The sequence below is a fragment of the Camelus dromedarius genome, chromosome 8, assembly GCF_036321535.1.
Source record: "Camelus dromedarius isolate mCamDro1 chromosome 8, mCamDro1.pat, whole genome shotgun sequence".
NCBI lineage: Eukaryota > Metazoa > Chordata > Mammalia > Artiodactyla > Camelidae > Camelus > Camelus dromedarius.
The window spans coordinates 60486140-60513230 of NC_087443.1; the positions used below are offsets into that span (position 1 = coordinate 60486140).

Consider the following 27091-nt stretch of genomic DNA (forward strand, 5'->3'; position numbering starts at 1 on the left):
CTGCTCCATCTCTCTCTCCACTTGTGAAAACCCTCTCCATCCTTTGAGACCCATTCTAATGAAACCTTCCCCGAACCCCCAGCTTGGATCCGTTACTCTCTGTGCGGAATCTCTGCAGCACATGGTTTGCCTCTATCATGTCACTTACACCATATGCTTTGGATTATAATGATTTCTGTACCAACCTCTGTCCCTTCAATAGATAGTGAGCTCCTCGAGGACGGGGAATATCATCTGTGCATTGTCTCTTCCCTACTCCCTGGCACAGTGCTTTCTATGCAGGAGATGCTCTATAAGTGCTCAGTATAAGAAGGCAAGAGTAGTGATTGCAGTTGGCTTTTTACTGGTCCAGATGCTGCTTCCCTGCAGCCCAAGGTGGGGTCTCTGAGCCTCCTTTCCCTGGGCTGGGACTTCACCCTTGCTAACTGGGCCATTCCAAAGTCTCCCTCCTCCCTCCCTCCCCAATCCCTGCTAACACTTTGCCTAAAGCTTGACCCACCCCAGTAACATTTCCGACATTTGCATGGCCTGATCCTAGCAAGGTAGGAGAGGGGAGGCTGAGCTGCAGGGATTGTCTGGTCTTACAAGATTTCTTGGCAAGCATCCAGGGGAGCAGAGATTGCCTGATACGGAGGGGGCTGGGCTGCAGGGGAGCATCCAGGGGCCCCTGTACTGTCCCCCACTCCCTGAGGACCAGAAAGCATGGGGTGAACCCCGGTCTGTGCATGTCTGTGACCACCATCTGTGCTGATGGAGGTGATAGCAGGGTGTGTGTGTGTGTGTGTGTGTGTGTGTGTGTGTGTGTGTGTGTGTGTGTGTGTGTGTGTGTGTGTGTGTGTGTGTGTGTGTGGTGAGTGAGTCATCAAAGAAGGGCAGAGGCCCAGAGGAACTCACAGGCTAGATCCTCCCCCGCTCTTCCTGTTTGGGCTGCCAGAGACTGAGCGGCAGCTTTTTCAGCAAGATTTAACCCTGGTGTTTCAAAGGTCTTTGTCCCTGAGCCGGACCTCACAACCACACTTGGACCAGAGGTTCTAACACATTGAAATTGACAGGATCACCTGGGCTGCTTGTTCAGTGTGGAGATGTCTAGGGCTGCCTGCACCCTAGTTTGCAGATCTGCTTCGTACACCACACACCTGGGGAAATCCTCATCAGGGTGCCAGCTTCTTGCCAAGAGCAGTGGCAGGTAGAGACTCCTGAATGCCTGGGGAAGGAGGCAGCCTTAGAAAGAGACGCTGAGCTCAGGGGTCAGGCTGCAGGTGGTGGGGAGAGTGGTGAGTGGAGATGTGGGGAGGAAGCACCTGCTGGCTGGAGGTGAGCAGAAGGCTGCGTCTTGAAGGAAGCTGCACTAGGCAGGGCTGCTCAGTCTTGGTCGGCTAGGAATAGAATCGGTGGGACTTGGGTAGATGGGAGCTGGAAGCATCAGGCCTGCAGATAAGCAGCTTTATATTTTCCTTGAGGGGATTTTTCTGTTCATCTGCAGTAATCAGAGGAGATACTAATTAATACTTTCAAGAGGAACTCAACAAGCAGAGCTTGCTAGAGCTCACTCAGAGAAACAAACAATCTCAAGGGGAGACTAATGTAGTAGCTCAGGGCAGACTCTAGAGCCAGGCCTCCTGGGCTCAAATTCCAGCTCTTACATTCGTGACCTTGGGCAACTTAACTTTTTATGTCTGTTTTCTCTTCTAAAAAACGGGCCTAATAATCATCCTACTTGATTAGGTTAAATCATGAAGATTAAATGAGTTATATATGGAAAGAAATTAGAACAATGCCTGGCACATAGTAAGCACCATGTAAGCATGTGCTGTTGTCATTATTGTTATTTTGAAAGTAGAATCTGGACATAGAGGACCCAGAACCCATGGCAAATCTATTTAGACTCTTGCTACTCAAAGTTTGGTCCACTGACCAGAAGCATCAGTATTACCTGGGAGCTGGTTAGAAACGCAGTCTCAGACCCAGCCCTGAACGCACTGAATCAGAACCTGCATTTAACAAGAGCCCCAGGTGAACGGTGAGCTCACTGAAGTTTATGAAGCACTGCTTTAGAGCACACAGGAGACCCATCAGAAACTTGGCCAGAGATTGGGCTAATTAGGGGAAGGAGGCCAACAAGGGTTAGGCCGCCCTGCTTTGGGGGGTCCTCACAGCCTGGAAAGCCCCCAGAGCCTTGTCAGCATGGGCGTTTTACATGGGGACACTGCCAGGGTCTCTACACATCAGTGTACTGGGACAGCCTGGTGCCCAGGGCCACCGTGGGGGAGCGGTGGCTGAGGCCACCCCCCCAGGGCCCTGGGGGTGCCAGGAGGTCAAGTGGTGGTTTGCTGGAATACCAGGAGCTCAGGAGGTGGTCCACCTGCTCCCGACTGGAGACTGCGCGCAGGTGGGCCTTCCTGCTTTCGCCGTCCAGGTCCTCGAGGGGCGCGGGCATCTGGGGGAGCTCGGGGCCTCTGCCCGCGGAGTCCCGGTGCAGCCCACGCGCCCGCATCTCGCTCTGCATGCTGGCGAAGAAGTGCAGCACGCAGCGGTGCGCGAAGTCCCGCGCATGCTCACAGCACGTCTCATCGAAGAGCTTCTGCTCCAGGTCCACGTAGTTGCTCCAGTATCTGCGCTGCAGGAAGACTGTCTGGTCAAAGCAGGGCCTCAAGCAGCGGGCCAGGAAGGCCATGATGATCATCAGCAGGGTGATACTCCAGCCGATGGCCTGAAGGGTGGGCGGGGCACAGGTACAGTACAATGTGGCAAGGCTGATCCAAAGTCTCTCTTCACTTATCCCTCCCATCCTTCCTCACATATATCCATCTTCCCATTTAGTCATCCATCCTACTAACCACCTCTGTCCATCCTGCCCCCCATTCACTGTTCCATCCTTGCATCCATTTCATCTGTCCAACTATTTCTCCACCCATCCAGTCATCCAGCCTCTTATCTGACTATATATCTATTGCCTTCCTATCAACCAACCTTCCATCTGTCCATCATCCATCATCCTATCAGCCATCTGTCCTCCCATCCATTTATGTTCCCATACTCTCATCCTTTCTTCCATTTATTCAGCCACCCATCCACCCGCCATTCATTCCCCCAACCTTTCTCCTGAAGGGAACCAAAATATGTCATCCCAAAATATGCCTCTTTGACATGAAAATTATTTTGAGCTGAAGACAATTAAGAAGCCGCAACCATAGAAACAGCTATTTCCACTGTCCCCTTTTCTGCTTGAAGACAGGATATAAATTCCCCTCTCACTGGGGACAGACTCTTATCAGCCCAGAGACAGCACCAGAGGAATCTGCAAACAAACCTTACTCCATTAGTTTCCTCCCATGTATTTATTTACTTTCCCACAGTTTCCAGCCTTGGAAACATAAAACTGCTTTCCTTCTTCCTTTGTCCTGTTGTTTCTCTACAAAGGTACTGCTCTTTGTTGAAGATGCTATATAAGCCACAGTTCTAAGCCACTGTTTTGTGTTACCTTTTCTTTATTTTAGGTTTCTCCTGCATGATGAGCACTGCCCACATTAATAAACTGTTTTCCTCCTGTTAGTCTTTCATTGTTAGAGTCTCAGCCAAAAATTAAGATGGGTAGAGGTCAAGTTTTGCCTCCCCTTACACTTCAATCCATCCATCATCCTTTCATCTTTTTAATCCAGTTCTCCTCTGCGCTTACATATGTTTATCCATCCCACCTATGCATCCATCCATCCATCCTATATCTTCAGGGAGACACTGGGGACTCAGTCTTTGCTCTCAGAGCTCATATTTTAGTGGAAGAAACAACAAAATAGGTGAGGACTGGCTAAGTGTCATGTTGAGGGATGTATAGAGGGTCATGGGAATTCAGAGGCGGGACACTCAACCTGAACTTGAGGGCTTAGAGAACAGTGAGGTTGAGGCTGAGACCTGAAAGGTGAGTAACAGTTATACAGGATCTGAACAGGGAACAGTGTTCCAGGCCAAGAGTGAGGAAAAGTGGAAATATTTCTCTGAGGCTGGAGCCCACACCTGGCCGACTCCTCTCCCTCCCCTCTGCCCATCCAAACGAACTGTCTCTTTGGGGCTTTGCTTAAGACCAGAGCAACTGTGTGGACCTCTAAACCACAAAGACATATCTGAATCCTTATTTGTAGATGTGATTCACAAAGCCCTCTTGCTTGGCCTCTCACAGGATCCTCTCCCCCATCCCCCACCCCAATTTAAAATACTTGTGTGAGTATTTGATTCACGAGGAGCGTTAATGTGACTGATCTTTTACAGCTGAGTCAGGACTCAACCCTGGTCTGAGAATTCGAAGTTCGTTCCAGTGAACTAGTGAGAGCTTACAGCATTTCTGTCCACAGAGACCATTCATGTGAGGGGACAAAACCTCCATTTATTTTGCAGGAGATACTGAGGCCCAGAGGGGAAGTGACATGGCCAAGGTCATGTCTGAACCAGAATCAAGTGTGTCCTGAGCACTGGTACTTTTTCTACCACACCACCGTCTACATTTGCCACGAGCCCGTCCTGCACCCACAAAGGGGTAGGTTGTAGCTCCAGTTATGCTCTGCATATAGCAAATACTTGTAAGTACTTTCTGGGGGACAAGTCCAGGCTGGGCTCTGGGAGTGGTGGGGATGCAATCTGGAGTCTGGGATGGGGGTGGGGCTGGGGTTTTTCTCCAGGATAATGGATTCTGTGCTCTGTGGGGGCCAGGCCTCTAGGGGAGGGCCTGCATTGTAGGGAGATGATTAAGAGAGTTTGGAGGAATGGCACTTCAGATCTCTGCCTGGCCTTATGAACAATGTGACTTCGACCTTGTGAACTAAACTCTCAAAGCCTCAGTTTTCTCATCTGCAAAATGAGGTGATTGCATCCACCTCATAGGGCTGTTTTGAGGGTTAAATGAAGTAATGCATATGAAATGCTTAGCACCATGCCTGACACTTAAGTGCTCAATAAATGGTAATTAGTATTTCTGAGGGGTGGGAAGAATGTGTGTATGGGGTCGGGGGCAGGGCAGGGCAGTGTATCTCCAGCATTTTCCTGTCATCTAGCCCGGAGATGGGCCTAGCTGACTTCCAGGGGGTATGGTCACCTGGTCTCCACTCTGGGGTGAGTTAGTGTTGATGGCAAAGTGCCCACTTCCTAAGGCCCAACACTGTCCTGTGTGTGGACCACGTTCCTGCTCCTCCCAGGGCCCACCTGCTCTGTGATTGTGTCTCTAGAAGTGGGGAGGGGCTCAGGAAACCATTTGCACCTTCTCACCCAGGCCCCTCAGAACAAGCGCAGGATATTTTCCAGGGCTGGGAAAGGGGTGCCCAAATTACCTGTGACAGGCACCGCAGGTAGCGAGACACTGCCTTCCGAGCAGGGCTGTCCCTGACCAGCTCATCCTCCTTGCAGGGCACCTTGGCCAGAAAAAGCTGCACCTGGCTGGGGGTCATGTTGGCAAAGTCTAGAAACTTCTCGGGGTCCACGGAGCAGCTGAAGGCACACACGAAGCACTTCCCATCGAGGAGGGCCAGCAGGATCCAGACAAGAGGGGCGGCCAGTGCTCTCTGCAGCACAGAGGAGCACATATACCTGGGAGGAGAGGAAGGGAGGGCTCACAAAGGGCCACCAGAATTCAGCTGCAGCAGGAAAGCTACAGGGGAGATACAAGAACGGACTTCCCTGGAGGGCTGGGAAATCCTGGGCATGGTTACATCGAAGGAAGGGCTACAGCTCCCATGGCAGAGATCCCAGCAGCAGAGAGCCAGGAAGAAGCAGGGCTGGGGGCCCCAGGAGTCCCAGTACTGGAACACTGGGGAGCTGGTGTTCTCTCTGCTCTAGGCTTTGGAGCAGAGGCTGTTGGTGGTGCCCTGCCTAGGCCAGAAGCATCTAGAGCTTTGCTCCTATTCATGTGGAGGGCCCGAGGGCCCCTGACTTCGGCATGGCTCTGCCTAGGGATCCGGAGGCATCTCGGCTCCCAGAGTGGTAGGCTGGAGGCACTGGAGGGCTCACAACCTCCAGATCAACCTTCAGCCCAAGAGGCCAGGGCCTGGTGGATAAATACCCTGGCTTCCTGGACCCTCAGTGGGACAATTCTGAGGTGTGCTCTACCCAGTCTCTCAGAGGGTCCCCAGAAGGACTGAGTCCCAGCTGCCTACTTATCACATTCTTCCCAGATCCTGCCCCTGGGGGAGCCTAAACTCAGACATCTCTGTGGGGTAACCCTCCCAGAGGCAGCACCTCAAACACCTCCCTCCAGTGTCCGGGGAGCCCACCCTATGACTGTCCCTCGGTGCCTCTCTTGACCTGCTCCACCCGCCTAGTGGCCCAGATTGGGTGTTGGCCACAGGACAGGAGCCCAGTGGAGCTGTACCCACCAGATCCCAGGGGAAGAGGTAAGTGGCACGCTGAGTGCGTGTGACCCTCCCTGCGTGGCTGAATCACAGGGAGCACAGAACCCCCCGGGAACACCAACAGAGGCTGTGCACAGAATGCAGACATTTTTAGGTTGGATTATATACAGAACACAAGGTGGTGTGTGCTGGGTGGGTGTGGGTGTGTCTGTGCATGGCCTAGCCGGTGGTGAATTATAAATACACTGTGGGCAGGGGCGGCTCCAACGTTTTCTATGGGGGCAACGTAGTTAGAAGGTGGAACCGAGGACTTGTTATGAAGTCACATTACATGCCCTTGAGAACACCTCAATTGTCCATATCAAAGAATAGGGGAGAGGGGGAGACTGGGTGAGCTAAAACCCACCACCCCCTCCTGCCACTGCCCATGGAGCTACAGCATTTCGGTATTTTGCCTAAAACACTGAGAGCAGTGGTTCTGGCTTGGTCTGACTTTGGATCTGAGCCTTTTCCTAGCTGTGGAAGCTCAGCCAAGTTACTTAACCTCTCTGCTCCTTAAAAATGGGTCTAATACAGGAACAGACCGAGGTGGGAATTCAGAGGCCATGCACACACAGCAGCTGGCACAGAGCTTGGCACTGAGTTGGCCGGGGAACATTATGAATTATTAAACTCCATCAACTGATCTTGATACGGGGCACCGACCAGGTGCGAGGCTCTGACGACACAGTGATACAGCAGATCGGGTCCTGGCCCTCGAGGAGCTTGCAGGAGAGGGGATACAGCCTCCAAACCCGCGGTGCCTTTCATACATGCAGTGTGGCTATGCATGTCGTAGGATGGGCCTTCATGCTCATGGGGAGTTATAATCCATGGCCAGCCCGTCAGATGTGACCTGGATAATTCTTGGGAATCCTGTGTCATGCATGCGGCTCCAGTACTGGCTGCAGAGAGATCGCAGACAGGAACAGAAATATCTGTTTCCAGAGTGGAAACTGGCAAATTGGTCTCTGTGAACCGATGATGCTTTGGTATCATTTCCCAGGGGAAAGCAGGGGGCATACCTGATGGTGCCTGTGGGTGTAGGGGGGAGCCATGAAAATACTCGTGGGGGTCACTGGGGTTTGGGGTTCCCCTGGCGTTGCCTCTGTGGTTGAGGGAGCCCTTGACAGTGCCCTTGGGGAGCTGGGTAGGGTGGGATCGCACCTGATGATGCCCGGGTCCTTCCTCCGATGCCCAGTGGGCCGGCGCCACTCCTCAACCATCACTACGGACTGCCGGTTGGCCAGGAGCCCGCAGAGGAAAAGGGCGAGCGGGGGTGTGAGCAGCAGGCCCAGGCCGTAGAGGGCATTGTAGCGCGCCAGGCAGGGGCAGTTGAAGTCGAAGGAGGAGTACAGCTTGACAGTGACTGCGGCCAGCAGCAGGCAGATGCCATTCATCACGGACTCGGAGCTGGACTGGACGTGCTGGAACAGCATGCGGAATTTATCCATGGCTGCAGCCCGGGTTGGGGGCAGCTGTGGGTGGGAGACACTGGGGTTTCAGCTGCTCTCCAGGTCAATGCCAGGGCACTCTGGGGCGAGCCCGGGGCTGTAAGAGGTTCTTCCTTCTCTTCCAAGAGCCTGAGGGGACAAGAAGAAGGTGACGTCCAGCTCCCAGCCCAGCCTCCTGTGGTCCAGCCAAGGATGTCAGGCAAAGGCAGGCTCTCTCCACGAAGGACTGTCCCCCAGTGCCACTCCCCTCCTCTCTGGGGGAATGAGTCATGGCTCTGTGACCAGCCAGCCCAAAGCACCTCTAGGCAAATGGGCCCCACCCTGTCCCTCCATCCCTCCCCAGTCCATTCCCTTTTCTCTTCAGGGTTTGGACACTGGGGCCAGACAGCTGGTGAGGCTTCCCATGGGGGACAAGCAAACTGGGTGTGGTAAGGCCATGGTGCTGGTGGAGACAATTTTATTTTTTGGTCTTGGTTAAAAACATGACTTGACTCAGCTGAGCCCAGGAAGATTTCATGGGGGCTTTCACACTGGGAGGAATCAGGAGGGGCACCTTACCCTGCCTGAAGGCTTCCTGGAGGAGAGGCCTCTTGCGGAGCATTTAAACCATGTTTCAGTATTTGCCAGGGGTGAGGAAGAGAAGGCCTTCCAGACAAAGGGTACCACATGGGCAAGGGCATGGAGGTGAGGAGCAGCCAGGTGTGGGTCAGCAGTTTGGGGTTGCTTGAATGTGGTGTTAGGGCATGTCGGAGGGGTCAGGAGGGCTCAGCGGGTGCCTGCGACCTTCTCCATTTTACTCTGCTGCCCTCCAGGTCTGGCCACTAACTGGCCCAGGGCTCCCTAAAACACAGCTCCCACTGTACCACAGCTCCCACTATACCACTCCTCTGCTCAAGTGTGACCGGGGCCCCCTCAGCCTCCTTACCTCAGCATTCAAGGCCCTCCTAACTGTACCCAGATGTGTCCTCCCACCTCCATGACTTTGCTGACACCATCCTCCTTGGAGAACCCTGTCCAACCCCCTGCCCTTCCAGAGGCAACTCAGGCGCTGCCCTTGCACCAAGCCACCCCTGGTGACCTCAGCTCCTTTACCTCCCACTCGGCCCTTGGAAAGGCTGCCTGAGTTTCCTGCTCCTCTCTCCCAGCTGGGACGGGACCTGCACCTGCTGGTTCCTGCAACCTCTAGCTGGGTGCTAAGCACGCCACAAGGTTGGCAGATGTTTGTTCTCTGCGACGTTGACGCTCAGACCCCCTTTTTTCATCTCTAGCTCTGTCCTCTCTGCCCTGCTTCTTGACCTGCACCTGCCTCCCTGTCTGTTCCTAGCAAGCAAATGGGATGTAGTTCCTGCTCTTATCTCTCCGTGTCTCACTCATCTGTCCCTCTCTCCGTCTCCAATTCTACCTTTCTCTGTGTGTGCGGCTCTCTGTGACCCTCAGCGTGTCTTTCTGTGTGTTTCTCTGTCTCTGTCCCTCTCTCTGTGCTGTGACCTCTTCCTGTCTGTCTTTCCCTCTTCCTCGCCTGCTGCCCATCTAGTAGCACCCCTGTCTTATTACTGGCCCCTAGTCCTGACACTGGCAGCCTGACTTGGAGAGAGGAGTGGAGGCAGCTACAGGAGCCCAGGGCTGTGTTCCTGGAGTCACAGATCCATGGGCCTCGGCCTGGAACATGCGCTGGGGGTGAAGCATCCAGACCCCAACTACTTGGGCTCTTCCTCGGTCTTCACCCCTCAGGCTCCCTCACTCCCAGCACCCGGCTACCCCTGAGTAAAGAAGAATCTCAGGGACTGGGATGGTCTTGACCCCACTGACCCCTGCTCCACCCAGCCTGGACCAGTGGGCATCTGGATCTCCCAAGGATGCCTTTAGTTAAATTCCTGCATCAGCCCTTCCTCAGCCCCTGGGTCCTCATGGCCATGAGTGCAGCTTCCCGCCAGCCCCCTGCAGCACGTGAGTAAGCATTCTCCTGACTCCGTCCTGGGAGGCCCAGCACCGCCCTCTGTCTCCGCGTAGCCTGCCGGGACTGCGGCAGCTGCACTGACCACCCTTCCTCCCATATTATCAAACAACTTTTAGAAAATGGGAATATCTCCATTTTTTTTTTGATTAAACACACCATCATGAAAATTTTAAAAACAGAGACCAAAAAAGTGTCCCCATCACTGCAAGCCACCCCTACCACCAGTCTCCCTGTCACTGCATCTGTGTGTGACCTTCCAGACTTGTTGCAGCCCGGCATGGACACGTGCGGGCTGGCCCACCTGGGACCCCTTGGGAGATTCCCGGGAAGCACCGCGAGTGAAGCACTGGGTGCCGCAAGCCAGGAGCACCAGGCTGCCCACGAGACTTCCCCTCTGAGGCAGGTCTCTTTCTTCTCTTAACCCTCCTGACAGAGGGCTCAGTGTGTCTTGATTTCAGCTTCTCTGGAGGACGACAGCCCAGCAGCTCAAAGGACCCATGGGACCTGCAAAATGAATTTTGTGTAGTTCGCTTAGCCTGTATTTTAAGTCAGACCATCTCCAATATGTCCTGCAAACTTCACAAGCGTCTGTGCAATCTATACCTCCAATGAGGCAGCAAGGAACAAAAGCCCAGTTCTTACTTATTATTTGTTTTACCTCATTTGTATGGTAGTCCAGGCCCTGTGAGACAGGATGACGTGAGTGAGGGGAAATAGGGAGGGACTGGGACAGGGCGGGAGAGCCGTCAGAGGCAGCAAGTGTGACTCTGAGGAGGAGAGGGTGGGGCGGTCAAGCCGCTACAGCATCCTGGGCTCCTAACTATCAGAGAACCGCCACCAGGGGCAGATGTGGCTCCTGGAGAGGCTGAGTGTCATGTCCCAGGTCACACAGCCTGGTGGGGACAGAGCCAGGAAGCAAGCCGGATCCTCCTCTGTGCCTTCCTGCCCTGGTCACCCTCTGGGCCGCTGACAGAAAAGGGAACTGTCCCGGCCAAGGCCAAGCTTCTCAAACCTGAACCACAGGGCTGAGCCCTGAGCAGGGAGGGAAGGCTGTTGGGTTTGAAGGGTCTGAGCACCCCTCTCTCCCATTCTAGTCTCAGGGAGGGGAGGGCGGCCATCAGGCCCCCAGCTGCCTTTTCTTGGGAGTTTCCAAAAAAGAATGAACAGTGTTTCTGGGCAAACACTGCAGGAAACTGGGACAAGGTCTCTCCCAGGCCAGCCTGCTCACAGCTCCAACCTCTGAGAGGCGAGACAGAGCTCCCAGGTCAGCCTGGGCCGGGCCCCACAGGGGAGCCGCGTGCTATGGGACTGCACTGGCCCTTGCTAGGTATTTACTGGAAAACGCTCAAGAAAAGAAAAAGGCAAGAAGGTAGTCACAACTTAAAGGGATATTACCTCTCAGGGTGAGCTTGACATTAAAAAAGTCTGTATTTTCTAAATTGTCTACTTCATAATAATGATTTTTCTAAATTTCCCAATAAAAATCATAAAATATATTACTGGGAAAACTCAAAGGGATTAAAGGACAAGGCAAAAGGGACGGGGATCATCTTTTGTTACCTTGGAGCCCAGGTCTGCTGAACTAGGAGAGGCAGAAATGCAGCAAAAATAGAAGGAGAAAGACTGGTTTTACTCATGTGTGTGAAAAGATATTAACTTGTAGATCTGCAGCAGGATAATGTCTTAGACTAGATTTTCTCAACTCTCTACCCCACCTCAAGGCTCTTCAGAAGAGTTCTTCAAGATCTTTTAATTCTGGGAAATTTTTTAAAAGTTAGATTTTCATTTTAATGATGACAAATCTATTTAGCAGTTTTAAACACGTGTTCACTTGCAGTTGAAAGATCTTTATAGGACAAGTCTTTGGTTTCTTTTTCTTTCAAATCTTGGGGATCTTCCAGATTATTTCCTTCAAAAGGAATCTGGGTATTATTTGAGAAACATTGGTTTGACTATTCTTGAAGTGTCAGTGATGGAGAGGGCTCTTGGGGCCAGGTGGCCCCCTACTGGTGGAGTCGGGGTGTCTGATGTATACATGACATGTGTGGGGTGTGTGTACGTGTGTGTGTGTCTTCAGAAATACAGGTGTGGCTGTGTTTCTTCTTTCTGTGTAGGGAACATGCTCTCCCCCGAGGTTTCCTTTGAAAGGAAGATATTGGATGCATGTCCCACTTCTCCCTCAGGACTGGGAGGCTCTTGTTCCCTGTGTCCAGCAGAGCAGTGGTGCCCTGTCCTTGTGAGACCTGGTTCTTTTCTACCCCGGTGCCAGAGGCCGCCACAGGATCAGGGTCACAGGCCTTTCTGGTCTGTCTCAGGCAGACCTGGGTGAAAGCAATGTGGCATTTCTGGGGGCTCCTCTCTGGTGACTATGTCAAACCACATGGCCCCTGAGGGCCTGCAAAGGGAATGAAAAAGAAAGGGGGCCTCTGACAGTGGCTTTGGAACAACTGCTTAACCATTGGGGAAAAAAAACCTTAACGTGAATCTCTACCTCATTCTTGAGATCAAAATTAACTCCGATCGCTCAAAGATTTAAACATAAAAATCAAAATCATAAAAACTCTACAAGAAAATATAGGTGAATTTATTCATAATCAGAGGCTAGGGAAGAGCTTTGTGAACAGAGTACAGAATTCATTAGCTGTGAAGGAGAGGATGGATAAAGTGAGCCTCATATCTTCTGTGGGCAAAATACCAATAAGCGAAGTAAAAATAACAGACTGAAAAAAGGCATTTGCCATGCACATGTCACACAAAGGCCCATTTTCCTTAATTTGCAGAGGAATCATACATGTCAGTAAAAAAGATGAACAGTCCTATGAAAAAATGGGCAAAAGATGTCAACAGGCTAATCACAGGAAGGGAAAGACAAGTGGCCAACAATCCTGCAAAGATTCTAGTCCTCATTCATAATTAAATATGAATCTGAACAACCAGGTGCCTTTTTAAAATTATCAAGCTGTTAGAAACTAAAAGATTGATAATACCCAATGCGGGTTTGGGGAAACAGCCACTTTTATACACTGATGGTTGGAGTACAAATTTGTATGGATTTTCCTAGAACAATTTGGCAAAACGTATTTAAAGCAAAAATTTAAATATACATGCCCTTTGACCTAACACCTAGCTTTGTATTTGCCCTATGGATAGATTTGCAGAAATAGCCAAGATAAATGAAAAAGATGTTCATTATAACTTTGTTTTAATGGCAATAAAACTGGAAAGAACCTAAATTTCATCAACAGGGGATGTTTAATGATTTGTGTTGAAATAAATTATGGCCCAGCCATAAAATGCAGCCACTGAAAGAATGAAGCAGATCTGTGTGTTCATATGAAAAGACTTCTAATAGATTCTGATAAATTTTTTAAAAAGCAGTTTAGTGTACTATGCATAGTATAATCCTTTCTAAGTAAAAATGGTGTAATTTTGGTATTGCGCATATACTTTTTGCTGGAAGGATACACAAGAAATGTAGACAGTTACTACCATTGGTGGTCGTGGAAGGGGAACTTTTATTATCTTTCCATTTGATACCTTTCTGTGATGTCTGACTTTTCAAACAATGAGTATGTATGAATTTAATTTTCAATAGATCAGCAGAAGAATTCTGGGCAGTAGACTGATGGATTTTTAAAATATGTTTCCATATGTAGATAGATAAATGTTATTTTTAAAAAATAGGATTGAAATATATGGCTGACACAAAATAAAATAACCGAATTCAAACCTTAACGTTCTTCCACACTTTAATTTTTGTTCTTTGCCTCACAGGTTACAGAATGTAGAACAATTTCCTTAGTTCACATTGCATTTCAAACTCCTTTTCTCAGAAGAAAAAAAAAAGGTTAAGTCTGATTTTATAATATATATTTTCACCTTTTTAAAACACAGGACTAACAGTCTATAAAATGGATTTTCTGACCAAACTGAAGTTGTTTGCAGACCCTGTGAGGTGGTTTTCCAGCGTGGAGATCCTGCCAGCAGTGGCATCAGACACTAGATGTTAAGCCAAATGCAGATGCTTGAGGGCAAAAACAGGTGGGTTGCTCTGGGGAGAGGGGCATCCATCCAGCTGGGATCTAACATCAATGTTAGAGTGATTCTGGGGGGTCCCCTTTTCCTTGTTGCCTACACCCACAAACTCATGGGACTCCTGAGACACATTGGGAGGGCCCTGGGCCAGAAGTGGCAAGTCCCAGCTCTGAGGGTAATCGGGTACTCTAAGGCCAAGCTGGGAAGTGCTGCTGATACTGGCCACACCTCCTCTCACTCTGGCCACTTAGCAACAGTTATTTACTGGGCATCTGCAGTGCCCACAGCCAGGTGCTCTACTGGTGCTGGGCATACACAGGTGCCCACATCAGGTACCAGACGCAGCCAGAGGGGCAGCTCAACGTGAGCTGGGGTGCTCTGAAGAGGACCTTAACTTGTCTTAAGTTTGGGGACAGTCTCTTGGTCCTGGGAGAATGTCTGTTGGTGGGTTAGACCTTCTTTGATCTAGCCACTGTGGTGGGGAGGGCTTGTCGGCCAGAGAGCCAATCTCTGGGTGAAAGATGAGAAAGTGACCTCAATGAAGCAAACATGCCCGGAGAGTAACATCTGGGTGGCTGAAGAGTAAGGCTAATTACCTCATGGGCATATTTTCTTCATAACGAAATAGTTAACGGAAGCAATAAGGATACATTTTGCCCCTAAAACCTTCTTCACATTTTGAAAGAGGGAAAGAGCGACCTGTAAATATTTCAAGGTTATTTTGATTGATTTGAGGGCTTTCTCCCCAAAAGTTTGCCAGACAAGGATTCTAATGAAGTTCTAGCGCCACCTAGTGGTGGCTGGAGAGAGAACTTAAGAGGATGGGGCGGGAGGAGATGGTGGGACACACAGGATTGCTCTCTCTGAGAGGAGATGTTCCACAGGCTATTCTCATTGAAATGAGAGGCCCCCTGAGGCAACTTTGGGTGAAGGTCCAGACGGGCGAGTGCCTCTGGGACCTCTCTTGGGAAAGGAGGATAGAAGTGAGAGGCTAGACTGGCAGCAATAAGGGAGAAACGTCTGTTTCATATTCTGGGTCTAGGGATGAAAGGCATTCGAACGGATTGAAGCCCATTGACTTATTGGAGATGTGTCTCCTAACTCCTATTTGTCCTTCACCTTTTACCGTCAAGGGGTTTTAAATTTTTATGTAGCCATATTTATCATACTTTCCTTTTATGAGTCTCTGATCTTTGTGGCATTCTTAGAAAAGATTTCCTGCCAAGTAAAGGTCATTTAAAATGAGAGAAAGAAGATGCTGGGGTAACATCCACTTTGAGCATTTTTCTTTGATTTCAGTTTTGTTGTATTTAAATCTATTTCATGTTCATTAGTGGCTATGTGCTTCCTGGCTGACTTTCAGAGAGCTGAGCCCAAGCCCTCCGCGAGTGTTAAGTGTCTCTACAGTAGAAGGGAGTTGGTTCAGGAACTCAGTGAGGACAACTCCCCTGCAACAGGTGTCTTCCTCAGGATGACACCTGAAGGAATCCCATCCTGGGCAGGCGTAATATCGCAGGGATTGGGACTCAGGCTATCCTAGGGCTGAACCTCAGTGCTTCACCTATCAGCTTCTAGGCAAGTATCTTAGCTTTCTTGAGCCTCAGGATTTTCATTTGTAAAATGGGGCTGCTGCTGCTGCTAATAGTAGTAGTAGTAGTAATAATAATACCTACTTCACAGCATTGTTACCAGGCTTAAATGAATTAATACAGATAAAGTGCTTAGACCATGGCCTGGTACACATGACTCTGTGCTCCATAAATATCACCTGTCAGAATTACCTGAACCAGGGTGCTGGGATGGGTCAAGGGATGCTGGACTCCTTTGAAATCACTAAGCAAGTTTCCCAGACAGGGATACATGTGATACACGTGGTCCTTTTTCTGGCATTGGACATTTTGGTTCTGTTTTTTTGCACGGATATCCACCTGTCCTTTTATTTATATTTTTTGGAGGTGGGAGGTAATTAGGTTTATTTATTGAATTTTTTTAAATGGATGCACTGGGGATTGAACCCCAGGACCTTGTGTATGCTAAGCCTGTGCTCTACCACTGAGCTATACCCTCCCCCACTCCACCTGTCCTTTTAGATGCAGCCTTAAGAACGCTTGACCTCAGGCCCGGATTTTATCCATGGGCACTACTGGCCCAGGATTTAGGTCCATGGACTTCCTAAGGGTCTGCTTATGACTGGAAAAAAAACATTACTGGCTCCAAAGTATGAAAGGAAAATTTCAAAACCAAAATTCATAAATGTTTATTAATTGTCTATAAAACTTAATGTTGCGCCAACTTCATTAATCTTTAAATGAGTACTCATAAATATTTCATTATATTTGAACACAATTATAGGGGTTTTTTTTTTCACTTGGCAAGAAATCCAAACATGCATGATTGTTTAAAAATACAACCAACTGTAAATGCAATGCCTTCCTTGTAGTCCAATAATTTCAGAGCCAAATTTATAAAAAATCCTTTCAAAAAGTTTAAGACAGGAAAACTGTTTAATGTGGAATGTAGTATATTTTAGCATGTTTGAGCTTGTAGGGTTGGGCTCCAAAGATGAGAGTTTGGGGGTCTGTGGAGATCCTACATTTGGTCCTGGGCCTAGGGGCTGCCTCCCAGAGGGCAAGTCTGTCTGAGGAGCAGAGCTTCCCCGTCCCTGCACAGCCACCTCCTCCCCCACCTTCCAATGTGACTGGCCCTGCCTGGATGGCAACTTGCACTGGCCTGGCCGCATATAGTGTCCAGCTTTCCCCAGGAAAGCCTGCAGGCATTCTCAAAACATTAGCCTCTTACCTGTCCATGCCCACAGTTTCCCAAAGTGTGATCAATTAATGACCTGCATTAGAGTCTCCTGAACCAGAATCTCTTGGGGTGAGGCCTGGGAATCTTCATTTTATTAGACTGTCTTCCGCTTCCCCTCCCCCTGTAGATGATTCTGGTGGGTGCTCAGCTTGAGACTCATCAGTCCAGAGTGTGTGTGTGTGTGTGTGTGTTTGTACCCCAGGAGGTGGGCAAGATGATCCATTTTAAACATAGATTTTAGGGGGTGTGGGTATAGCTCAATGGTAGAGTGCATGCTTAGCATGCACAAGGTCCTGGGTTCAATCCTCAGTACCTCAATTAAAAAATAAAATAAAAAATAGACCTTATTTTTTACAGCAGTTTTAGGCTCACAGCAAAACTGAGTGGAAGATAGAGATTTCCTGTATACTGTCTTCCCCCGCACATGTGTAGTCTCCCCGTTATGAATACCCTCCACCAGAGTGTACATTTGTTACAACTGATAAACCTACATTGACCCATCATTATGCCCCCAGAGCCCAGAGTTTACATTAGGGTTCGCTCCTGGTGGTGTACATTCTGTGGGTTTGGACAAATGTGTAATGTCATGTATCCACATTATGGTATCATACAGAGTATTTTCACAGTCTTAAGAATCCTTTGTGTTCCACCTATTCGTTCTTCCCTTCCCCCAGCACTTGCCAACCAGTGATCTTTTTACTGTCTCCATAATTTTACTTTTCACACAATAGTTATCAGGCCTTTTCAGATTGACTTCTTTCACTTAGTAATATGCATTTAAGATTCCTTCATGTCTTCTCATGGCTACATAGCTCATTTCTTTTTAGCACTGAAGAATATTCCACTGTCTGGATGTACCACAATTTATCCATTCAATACCTACTGAAGAACATCTTGGCTGCCTCCAAGTTTTGTCAATTATGAATAAAGCTGATATAAACATCGATGTGCAGGTTTTTGTGTGGACCCAAGTTTTCAACTCCTTTGGGTAAACACCAAGGAGTGCAATTGCTGGATCGTATGGTAAGAGATTGTTTCATTTTGTAAGAAAGCACCAAATTGTCTATCAAGGTTGTTGTACTGTTTTGTATTCCTACCAGCAATGAGTAAGAGTTCTCATTGCTCCACATCCTTGCCAGCATTTGGTGTTGTCAGTGTTCTGGCTTTTGGCCCTTCTAATAGTTGTGCAGTGGCATCATTGTTTTGATTTGCATTTCCCTGATGACATACAGCATGGAGCATCTTTTCATATGCTTATTTGCCGTCTGTATATTTTCTTTGGTGAAGTGTCTATTAAGATCTTTGGCGCATTCTAAAAATTGGATTGTTTTATTGTTGAGTTTTAAGTGTTCTTTGTGTATTTTGGATAACAGGCTTGTATCAGACACGGCTTTTGCAAATATTTTCTCCCAGTATGTGGTTTGTCTTTTTATTCTCTTGACAGTGTCTTTTGCAGAGCAGATGGTTTAATTTTAATGAAGTCCAGCTTATCAATTATTTCTTTCATGATTTATGCCTTTAGGTTATATTTAAAAAGTCATCCCCAAACCCAAGGCCATCTAGATTTTCTCCTATGTTATCTTCTAGGAGTTTTATAGTTTTGCATTTTACCTTTAGGTCTGTGATCCATTCTGAGTTAATTTTTGTGGGTGGGATATAAGGTTTGTTTCTAGATTCATTTTTTTGCATGTGGATGTCCAGTTGTTCATATACCTTTGCTCGATTGTATAGCTTTTGCTCCTTTGTCAAAGATCAGTTGACTATGTTCATGTGAGTCCATTTCTGGGCTCAGTATTCTGTTCCAGTGATCTATTTGTCTGTTCTTCCACTAATACCACATTGTCTCGATTACCGTAGCTTTATAGTAAATCTTGAAGTCAGGTAGTGTCAGTCTTCCAACTTTGTTCTTTTCCTTCAACATTGTGCTGGTTATTCTGGCTCCTTTACCTCTCCGTGTACACTTTCAAATCAGCTTGTCAATATCCACAAAACAACTTGCTGGGATTTTGATTGGGAGGCATTGGATCTATGGATCAGGTTGGGAAGAACTGACATCTTGACACTATTAGGACCTACTAGTGTGTTCAGCCCTAAACTTAGCCCTGGGAGGTGGGAAACTGGACTGGAGTACACAAAAAGCACAGGACAGGCTCTCCTGTGTTTCTAGCAAGGGAAGTGCACCTTACACAGTGCCAGGCATACAGGTAACACTCAATAAATGGTCACTGGGGCAATTAGTGGAAGCTGAATCCCAAAGCACCAGGGAACGGGCAGCAGGTGCCCATTCCGTGCTAAGAGGGTTAGCACAGACTCTTATCCTTCAGGGGAAAGACCAGGCCTCAGGGAAAACTTTGTTGCAAAAGTACTGTTGAGAAGGGAACTGGCCAGAAAGGCTGGTCTGAGCAAGGCTCTTGGGTTTACTGGGTGGCTGTATTGATAGGTTAATTCACTTATTTGATTATTAATTGATTCGTTGAATAAATATTTATTGAGAATCTGCTATGTTTCAGGCACTCAGGAATCTCCCCTTCTAACATGTCCAAGCCGCCCCCCACAGTGCAGGCAGGACAACTTCTGTATATGTTTCTGATGGCCTGATAACTATGGGCTGGGCCCTGGAGGATGGTAGAGGGGTCCTGTATCTTAGCCAGGGGTGGCTGTGGCTGTTTCCCATTTTAAGGTTAGTTTCTCAGCAGGGAAGTGTCTGGCTGTTGACTAAGGTGGTCTCAAGTTTGGTGACTCTGGCTTGGTCTGGACAAGCCCCTCTTGCCTGCCTGGTTAGGGGACCATCCCTGGGGCTGGTTCTGGGCCTAGCATCCAGGGGTTCAGGGAAGGAAGGAAGGAGGCTCTCAGTCAAATATTTTATTATTTTATTAACATGGAGACTCTTCAAGACTTGAACTGATCCGGGAGCTGTGGAGAGTGAGAAAGAAGGGAAGGAGAGAGATGAGCCAGCAGGAGGAGACAGGGGAAGAGCAAAAAGAGCAGAGAGCCAGCAGGAGAGAGAGTGAAGCAGAGAAGGACAGGGAGAAGGGGAGAAAGACAAAAGGAGGGAGGAATAGAGGGAGGGGGAGAGGAAGAGGGAGACAGAAAGGAAGCAGCCAGAAGGAAGAGAAACAAAGGAGAGAGAAGGGGAGATGGGGGGGGGCAGAGGGGCTGCTGAAGGAGCCCTGGTCCCATCCTGGGTCCCCACCTGGGGTCCTCCCTCTCCTGTGCGTTGGTGTGAGCACTCACGCCACCCACACAGACACACGTTTACACGCAGGCAAATACACAGGCACTGACACCCACGCCCATGGAAACCGCTTTCAGAATTTACACTGCTGGGGAGGAGGGGTTGCCATGGTGACAGGTGCTGGAGCACCACCTTATGGGTATTAATAGCTTCCATGGAAGCCATCAAAACAGTGACTTCATCCAGCTTAGTTCTCTCTGGCAGGTTCCTTCTCCACCCTCCCTCCACGATTGGGACTGGAAAGGGCCCTCAGGGCTGCACAGGCCACTTCCCTGCCTCTTGGAAGCTGTCTTGGTGAAGGATGCCTTGAATGTCGGAGATTCTACCCAATGTCCAGAGGGAGAAGGGTGTTGTGGTTCTTTGATCCTCTGAGCTGGGTTTAACCACCACCCCTGCCAGGAAAGGGTTTCTGTGTGACCCCTCAGAGGGGTCACTCTCAGCTTCCCTGGGTCCTATGCAGCCACACCTACCTCCATTAGGTCCCTGCCTGGCCAGAGACTCACAGAGAGTTGACACTTGACAGTGGCATCCCCTCCCACAGCACAGAACTCCTCAGGAAAGCTAGGGCCAGGCTAGGGAGGTGATGTCGGGTACAAGATTGCAGAGGCTTACTCTCAGGTTCAGGGTTGGCATTGCATGATCCTGAGAGCAAGCGCTTTACAGCTCACACGAGGGAGGCCTCGCTTGCCTTGTCCCAATCCTGGCCCTGTTGACACTTCCATTATATACTCAAGTCCCTTGCATCAGGGGAAGTTTCTGTCTTGCCCTCAGTTCCCTGCTTTGGTCCCTAAAGCCTCTCACCTCCCTGAAGGGCTTTCTAGGATCAGGCTGTCCTGAGCTGCAGAGCTTCTGGACTCCTCAGGCAGGCACCAGTGTCTGGTCCCCTCATTTTCCCTGTCCTTTGATCTTCTCCATCTCTCCCTGGCTTTTCCCACAGCCCAGGTTTAGACCACAAGGGGCCTGTGACATCCCTACCATCCTACCTTTGGGGCTTCACCCCCAACCCCCGCCCCATCCCCTGGCCTATGCCCCAGGCCCTCCTCCTGGGGAAGGGAGGGAGGGGACCTTAGGAAGAGCCCAAACCTCCCCCCAGCGACTGTCTGCAAATCCTACCAAGGACCTTGCCCCTACACACACTCCTGAGGAATAAGTCTCGTGTATACATAGTCTGCAGATTTATTCTGATGCCAGCAGCAGCTCACAGTGATGTCATTCCAGCAGACTTTGGAGGCTATATGAGTGCATGTGAGAGTGTGTGTGCTTGTGTAGAAATGAGTGTGGGAGAGAGTGGAGAGGTGTGCGTGCAAATGCGTGAGTGTGCTGCCACTTAGTGCCCATGGACTTCTGACGCGGAGTCATGGGTTGAGAGTGAGCCTTGGGGAGCTACTCCCATAAATAAGACAGCACCCCTGACCTGTCCTGGCCATTCTGCAGCTGGCAGGGCATGTGATCCTGGGCATCTAAGAGGTTGGAGGCTGGGGTGGGGGCTGTCTTTCCCTCCAGACCCCAGAGAGCAGCTGTCAAGGATATTTCTAGCTCGCCTGGAGTCCCAGACATTTACGGATATGACACCTACAATGGGGTGGGGGTGGGGGGCCAGGGAGGGGAAAGGGAGAGGTTTAGAAGCTTTCCTCCCAGGGCTCTGGGTGGAGTTCTGCTGGCAGGCAGGGGGATTCATCTGTTCCACAAGCATTTTTGGACAATCCATCATGTGCCAGGCAGTCTCCCAGGGGCTGGGGACATCACAGTGAACGGAGTTGACTGGCTCTTTCCCCTCATAGAGCTTACATTCTAGTGGGGGAGGCAGAACATAAACGAGGGGGAATGGCTACTTTCGAACTAAGACAAGATAACACAGAGTAATGAGATGGAAAGTGACAGAGTGGTGGAGGTTCTCTAGTTGGGGTGGTCAGGGAAGGTCAGGAAGTGACACATGAACTGTGCCTGAATAATGAGGAGCCAGTTACATGGAGACTTGAGGAAAGAACCTTCCAGAAGAGGATGGATGAAATGCCCAATGGCAGCCCAAGTCCTCACTGGATTCTGGATCAGAGCCAGTCAGGGAGTTAGAGGTGATCTAGAGGAGTGGGGTGGTGTGTATGGGGGGGGGGGAGGGCAGATTCTCCCTCCTAGGGGAACTTGGCTCATCTTCTAGCCCTGATAAGACAGAGAGAAGGAGATGCCCTCACGTCCAGGTAGGAGGAGAATGACTCCCTTTCTCTTCTCTCAGGTCCTAGTAGCAGTGCTGAACAGGATGGATGAGTCATGTGAACAGGTGACTTTCTGAAGGCCCCTTCCTACAGGAAGCCTTCTTTGACTGCTGCAGACCACAGAGGCCACAGAGGCCTCCACCTCTTACAGCTGACAGAACCACTCAGTTCAGAGTTGGTGTTCTCTGATGGTTTGTCCCTCAGATATATTCCTCCAGTTTGGCCCTCCATGAAGTCTCCTAGGTCCCGTCTGTGTTCATCCAAAGGCCCCCCAGTGCTATGTGTCCAATAATTGAACAGCCTGGGGTTCTTGTTCTGAGCCCTTGTCGCAGCATCCCTTTGATATAACTGAGAGCAAAGGGTCAAGTCCTGGAGTTCCTAATCTCGCTTCATTTGCTCAATCATCCATTCACGCCTTAACTTTTTTTTTTTTTTCCTGGAGTTTTTACTATGTGCCAGGCACTGTGCCTGGTGTTAGAGAAACTGTAACTTAGAGCTGTCTCGCTCCGGGCCTGGCGCCCAAGGAGCTGACCTTTCTTGCTGTACGGCGTCTCTTGTTTTCAAGACCACGTTCCACTGTCTGTGAGAGGAATAAGCCCAACACCCGGAGCCTCAATTTCTGCCTGATATTTGACCCCCACCCTGGCCTGGGGGTCCCCAGCGCCTCAGAGGACTAGTGGCAGCCGGGGACGCGGCGCGCCCAGAGCCACATCTGGCTGAGCGGGAGCGCGCGTGTCTCTAAGACGCTCATTCACCGGCGCAGATGTCACCATAACAACCGGAGCGAGGGAATCCTGGCGACGGCAGGGGGCGGGGGCGGCGGTCGCGCGAGGGGCTCGCGGGGGCGGGAGCGCGGCAGCCGGAGGAGACCCACCACGGCGGGAGCGCCCAGCACGCCCTGCGCTCCACGGGGCCCCGCTCCATGCCGAGCCGCCGGCAGAAGAGCGCCACGCACGCCGCCGCCGCGGCCGTCCCCGCGGGCGGGGACCCAGCCGGCCGCCGAGCCACCGAACCGCTGGGCAGGCCGAGCCGCTGAGAGCCCGCGCCGGGAGCCCTGACTCTATGGCCCCGGGGGAGCTCGCCGGAGCCACTGCGCCGCCCGCCACCAGCCGGAACCCGAGCGCCAACGGGAGGAAGAGGGAAGCCCCGGGCGCCGCCGGCCCCAGCCCAGGGGCGCGCCAGCCGCGGAAAATGGCAGGCAGGTAGCCGGCTCGCGCGAGGACCCCCGCGGCGGGCAGGACCCGCCGAGGACCGCGGAGCCCAGAGAGAGGGAGGAGAGGAGCGGCCCGCCCGCCCCTGGTCGCAGCCCCACCAGGGCCCTCCTCCGGCGGCGCGCGCCCGCGCGCGCGCACACTTGCACACAGTACCTCCGCTCCTGTCCAGTCTCGCCTGCCCCCAGAGAGTGCCGAACCCCCTGGGGCCGGATGCCATGGGTAACAACTTCTCCAGTATCCCCTCTCTGCCCCGAGGAAACACGAGCCGGGCGCCACGGGGCCACCCCCAAAACCTCAAAGGTAAGGCTCCCCCGGGGCCGGGAGCAGCTGGAGGACTGGGGCGCAGGTGGAGGGCAGGGAGAGGTGGAGAGGTGTGGTTGAGGAGGCCGGGCAGGTGCTACCTGTTGTGCGTATTTGGAGATGGGAGATGCACCTCTGGACGTGAAGGTGGGCTAGGCGTGGCGGGGCTTCCGAGGGTGATGATTAAAAACCAGGGTGGATGGTGTTCTGTGGGGTCTACGCAGTTCTCCCTGCCAGCACTGAGAACGTCACTGGAGTCCCCTCAGGCTGTGATGCTAGGCGAGCGTGCAGGGGTGAAGAAGGGCGTTTGCCTAGTGGATAGGGGAGTGTGGCAGGATGCTCAGGCAGGCCAGCTGCGCTTCCCAGGGGAAGCATCGTGGTCTCCTTTTTTCATCTGCCGGTGGCTGAAGAGGTGATGCTGGAAGCACTAGTTGCATTTCCGATTAGAGGGGCTTAAACATTCCAGGACTGATTTATGACAGCTTGGAAGAAGGGGCAGGAGCCTATGGCCTCTGGAGTCCTCTGAAGCTATTGACTTTTTGCATCCACTGAATTAGCTTGGTTTCTGGTTCCCTCAAAGGCCAGATGTCCAGTTGGAACTGTAGAAAGGAGGTGCTGGGAGCCTTGAGACAGAGGGATATTTACTAAGAAGATCTTTGCCCTCTAAGTCTTCCCACCCTCCTGGCACCCTCACGGAGGCCCCAGGCCCAGTTCTCAGCTTTACCTCTTCCTGTGCTGTCTCTGACCTTTGGAAGATACACCTGCGCCCTCCCAGGCCCTCAGAGCCCACTGATTGCTTTCAGGAAGCTCGTTTTTCATCATCCTCAAACCCATCCAGTACTGGCTGGGCATTCTGATGGCTAAGAGTTAGGAAGGGAAGCCATTGGGCTTTCACAAAGAACAACCCACTTCACAAGCCCTTCAGGTTATGAGAAAGATACTAGTAATGTCCTTTGACAAAGCATTGTAGTTTACAAAGAACTTTCACAAACACCTTTTCATGTGAGGAAACTGCTCTGGGTAGTCCTCAGAGCTAATCATACCCATTTTACAGTTGAGGAGAACCAATGCTTGTTTCAGGTTCCCAAAGCCAGAGAGGCAGAGCTAGGCTGCAGACCTGTGCCTTCTGACTTGGAATTCTGTCCTCTCTTTTGCTGGACAGTTAACCTTCAAGACAGGAGGAGAGGAGGAGAGACAGGACCACTGTCCTGTATTCTAACTCCAGTCCTTTCAGAACTCAAGCTCTCGCTCAGCTCAGGAAAATCACTGGGTTTGTTGTGTCTTTCTGAAAATTGATACGGCAGTACATGCCAAGACCTTTTAAAATATATTCATTGGCTTTATGATTCCATCTGGAGGAATAGATTCTGAGGAAATGGAGATATAGGCAAATACTTATGCACTAGGCTAGGATGCTCATGGCAGTGTTGTTTATACTAGGAAAACAACCTAAATGCCGTGTAAGCACGGTAGATCCTCTTAGTGGAGTATTATGCAATCTTTAAAATAGTATTTTTGAAAAATATTTGATCACTTGGGAAAATGCTCACAGCAGAATAATGGCAGTTGTAAAAAGCAGGATACAAAATTGTAAGATCTGAATTGCTAAGAAGAATGTTATGAATGCAAAAAAAGAAAAATCAAACAACCTTGGGAAGAAAGTTTCTGAAAGATTAACAATAGTTTCCTCTGGGTAATGAGATCACCTAAGATTTTTTTTCTTTTCTTTTTTATATTTTGCTCTTTCTAAAGTTTCTACAGAAAGCAAGTATTATTTTTTATAATCAGAAATACGCTGTAAGTATTAGATGTACGAAGTCTGTTTCTGAGCACTGAAAACAGATTTCTAAGGATGGAGGAACCTGTAGATGTCATCTGATTCAGTGTCCTCCCTTACAAGGGAGAAGGATGATGGAAAAAGGGAGAGTGATTTGCCCAGTTACTCAGTGGGTCATTCAAGAGAAAGTGGTGAGGCCAGGCTAAGTCGTTCAAGGGCAGGGGTTAGCTGGGCCAGTGAGTTGACTTGGTCTTTGAATGCTCCCCTACTGCTCTGAGAGGGCTATGCTCCATCCATGACCCTAGGGAAGCCCAGAGAAGGCCTGCAGGATTTCCCCCTTTTTAACTAAAGTTTGGGATTGTGGTGATGTGAGTCTGGGGCTGGGGTCTTTGACAAGGGAGCGGGTGGGCAGGAGAAGGTTTCAGGCCCTCCCATCTCCCTACAGCTCCACCCTAGCCTCCTCCTCTGCCTGACTCCCCATCTATCTGGCTTGGGAAAGCCCTCTTATACTGCCACTCTGGTTTACAGGGATCAGTTCTTTTTTGGTGGGAGTACATAGTGGAGAAATTCTCCCCCCAGCAGTTTCCCTACCCCTGCCCATCTCCCTTCTGGCTTAATTTAGCAGATTCCACTCTTCCCTGTTCCTCACCACACACCTATGGGGATGGCCGTGAGGGTTTTTGTTCTGCTCCTTCCAAGCCTGAGATGAAGGATTAGAGCATGCACATGAAGGCCGCCTATGCATGCCCTCCACCCTTCATCTAGGGTCCACTGATCCTCCTCCTCAGCCTGACTTTCCCCCACCCTAATAGAGCCATCAGCTTTATTCTGTGACTGTTTTAGTGTTCACTCCAAATTCCCTTCTAGCTGTATCAGCATTGACCTAGTCGTCTGCTCTGACCATCCAGGGTTCCATTCCCGTTGTATTGGTGTTAACCTTGATACTGGCTGTGATTCTAAGACTGTCCATCCCGAGTTCTGCTGGGGTAGGTTCTGTACTCACCCAGAATTCAGCTCTGATTCTTATCGGTGTCCATCCAGCAATTTGCTGAGGGCAGGGAACTCTTGATTATTTTCCCCCTCCTTCCATAATTGCAATCTCTATTGATTTCTCACCATTTTAATTAAAACAACTGGAAGGGACCTGGTGTAATAGGATCTCTGGTACTCATTGAAGATCTCAGATTGGCCTGGCCATCAGGCTGACATGAGATGAGGCTCATCCATCACCTGTCGTGTGGTAATTTCATCTTCTTCCTGAAGACACATTGGCCTCACTCTACTGCTGGTGGTTCCCACAGGGGTCTGAACAGTGTTGGTCCAGGAGTGTTCAGGAGAGAGGTCTAAGGTATAGCTCTGGGCTTAGGACCAACAGACAGTTATGAGGACCTGTTATATGCCTGGCTCAGAGGTGAGGGCTCATGACATCCCTGTACATTCACAGGTTGAAGATCTGCTTGAAAAGGCAGGGCTGAGAGAGGAAATGGAATCAAGTGCCCAGATGGACTGTTGAAATCCCAGCTATGTGTGGGCAGAGGTCAGAGATGGGGAATCAGGGAAGACTTTGACCTGGATATGGGAGGAACTGTAGAAATCAGATAGACGGCAAGGGGTGCAGTGGGAGTTTTAGGGTGTGCAGAGATGGGTAGGGACATGCAGCAAAGGCTTGGAGGTGGGATGAGTAAGTGTGTGTATATATTCTCAGTGATGGGCACAGGGTGACTGGGGCA

General features: G+C 50.2%; 2 protein-coding genes across 2 annotated transcripts in view; one reads left to right on the top strand and one right to left on the bottom strand.

Moving 5' to 3' along the window:
- Positions 1-2184: 2184 nt before the first annotated feature.
- CALHM3 (calcium homeostasis modulator 3) lies at positions 2185-7825 on the bottom strand. The gene is made up of 3 exons (XM_010987123.3): positions 7539-7825; positions 5316-5571; positions 2185-2710 (listed from the first exon to the last, which is right to left on the bottom strand). Exons 1-3 carry the CDS (start codon positions 7823-7825, stop codon positions 2219-2221), a joined length of 1035 nt encoding a protein of 344 aa, XP_010985425.1. The 3' UTR covers positions 2185-2218.
- Positions 7826-22926: 15101 nt separating this feature from the next.
- The window catches only part of NEURL1 (neuralized E3 ubiquitin protein ligase 1), a 70896-nt gene continuing 66731 nt past the window's right edge, over positions 22927-27091 (top strand). Inside the window, exon 1 of the mRNA XM_031461693.2 lies at positions 22927-23584. Within this exon, the coding sequence (XP_031317553.1) occupies positions 23500-23584 (85 nt within the window). The 5' untranslated portion in view covers positions 22927-23499. The remainder of the gene's footprint in view (positions 23585-27091) is intronic.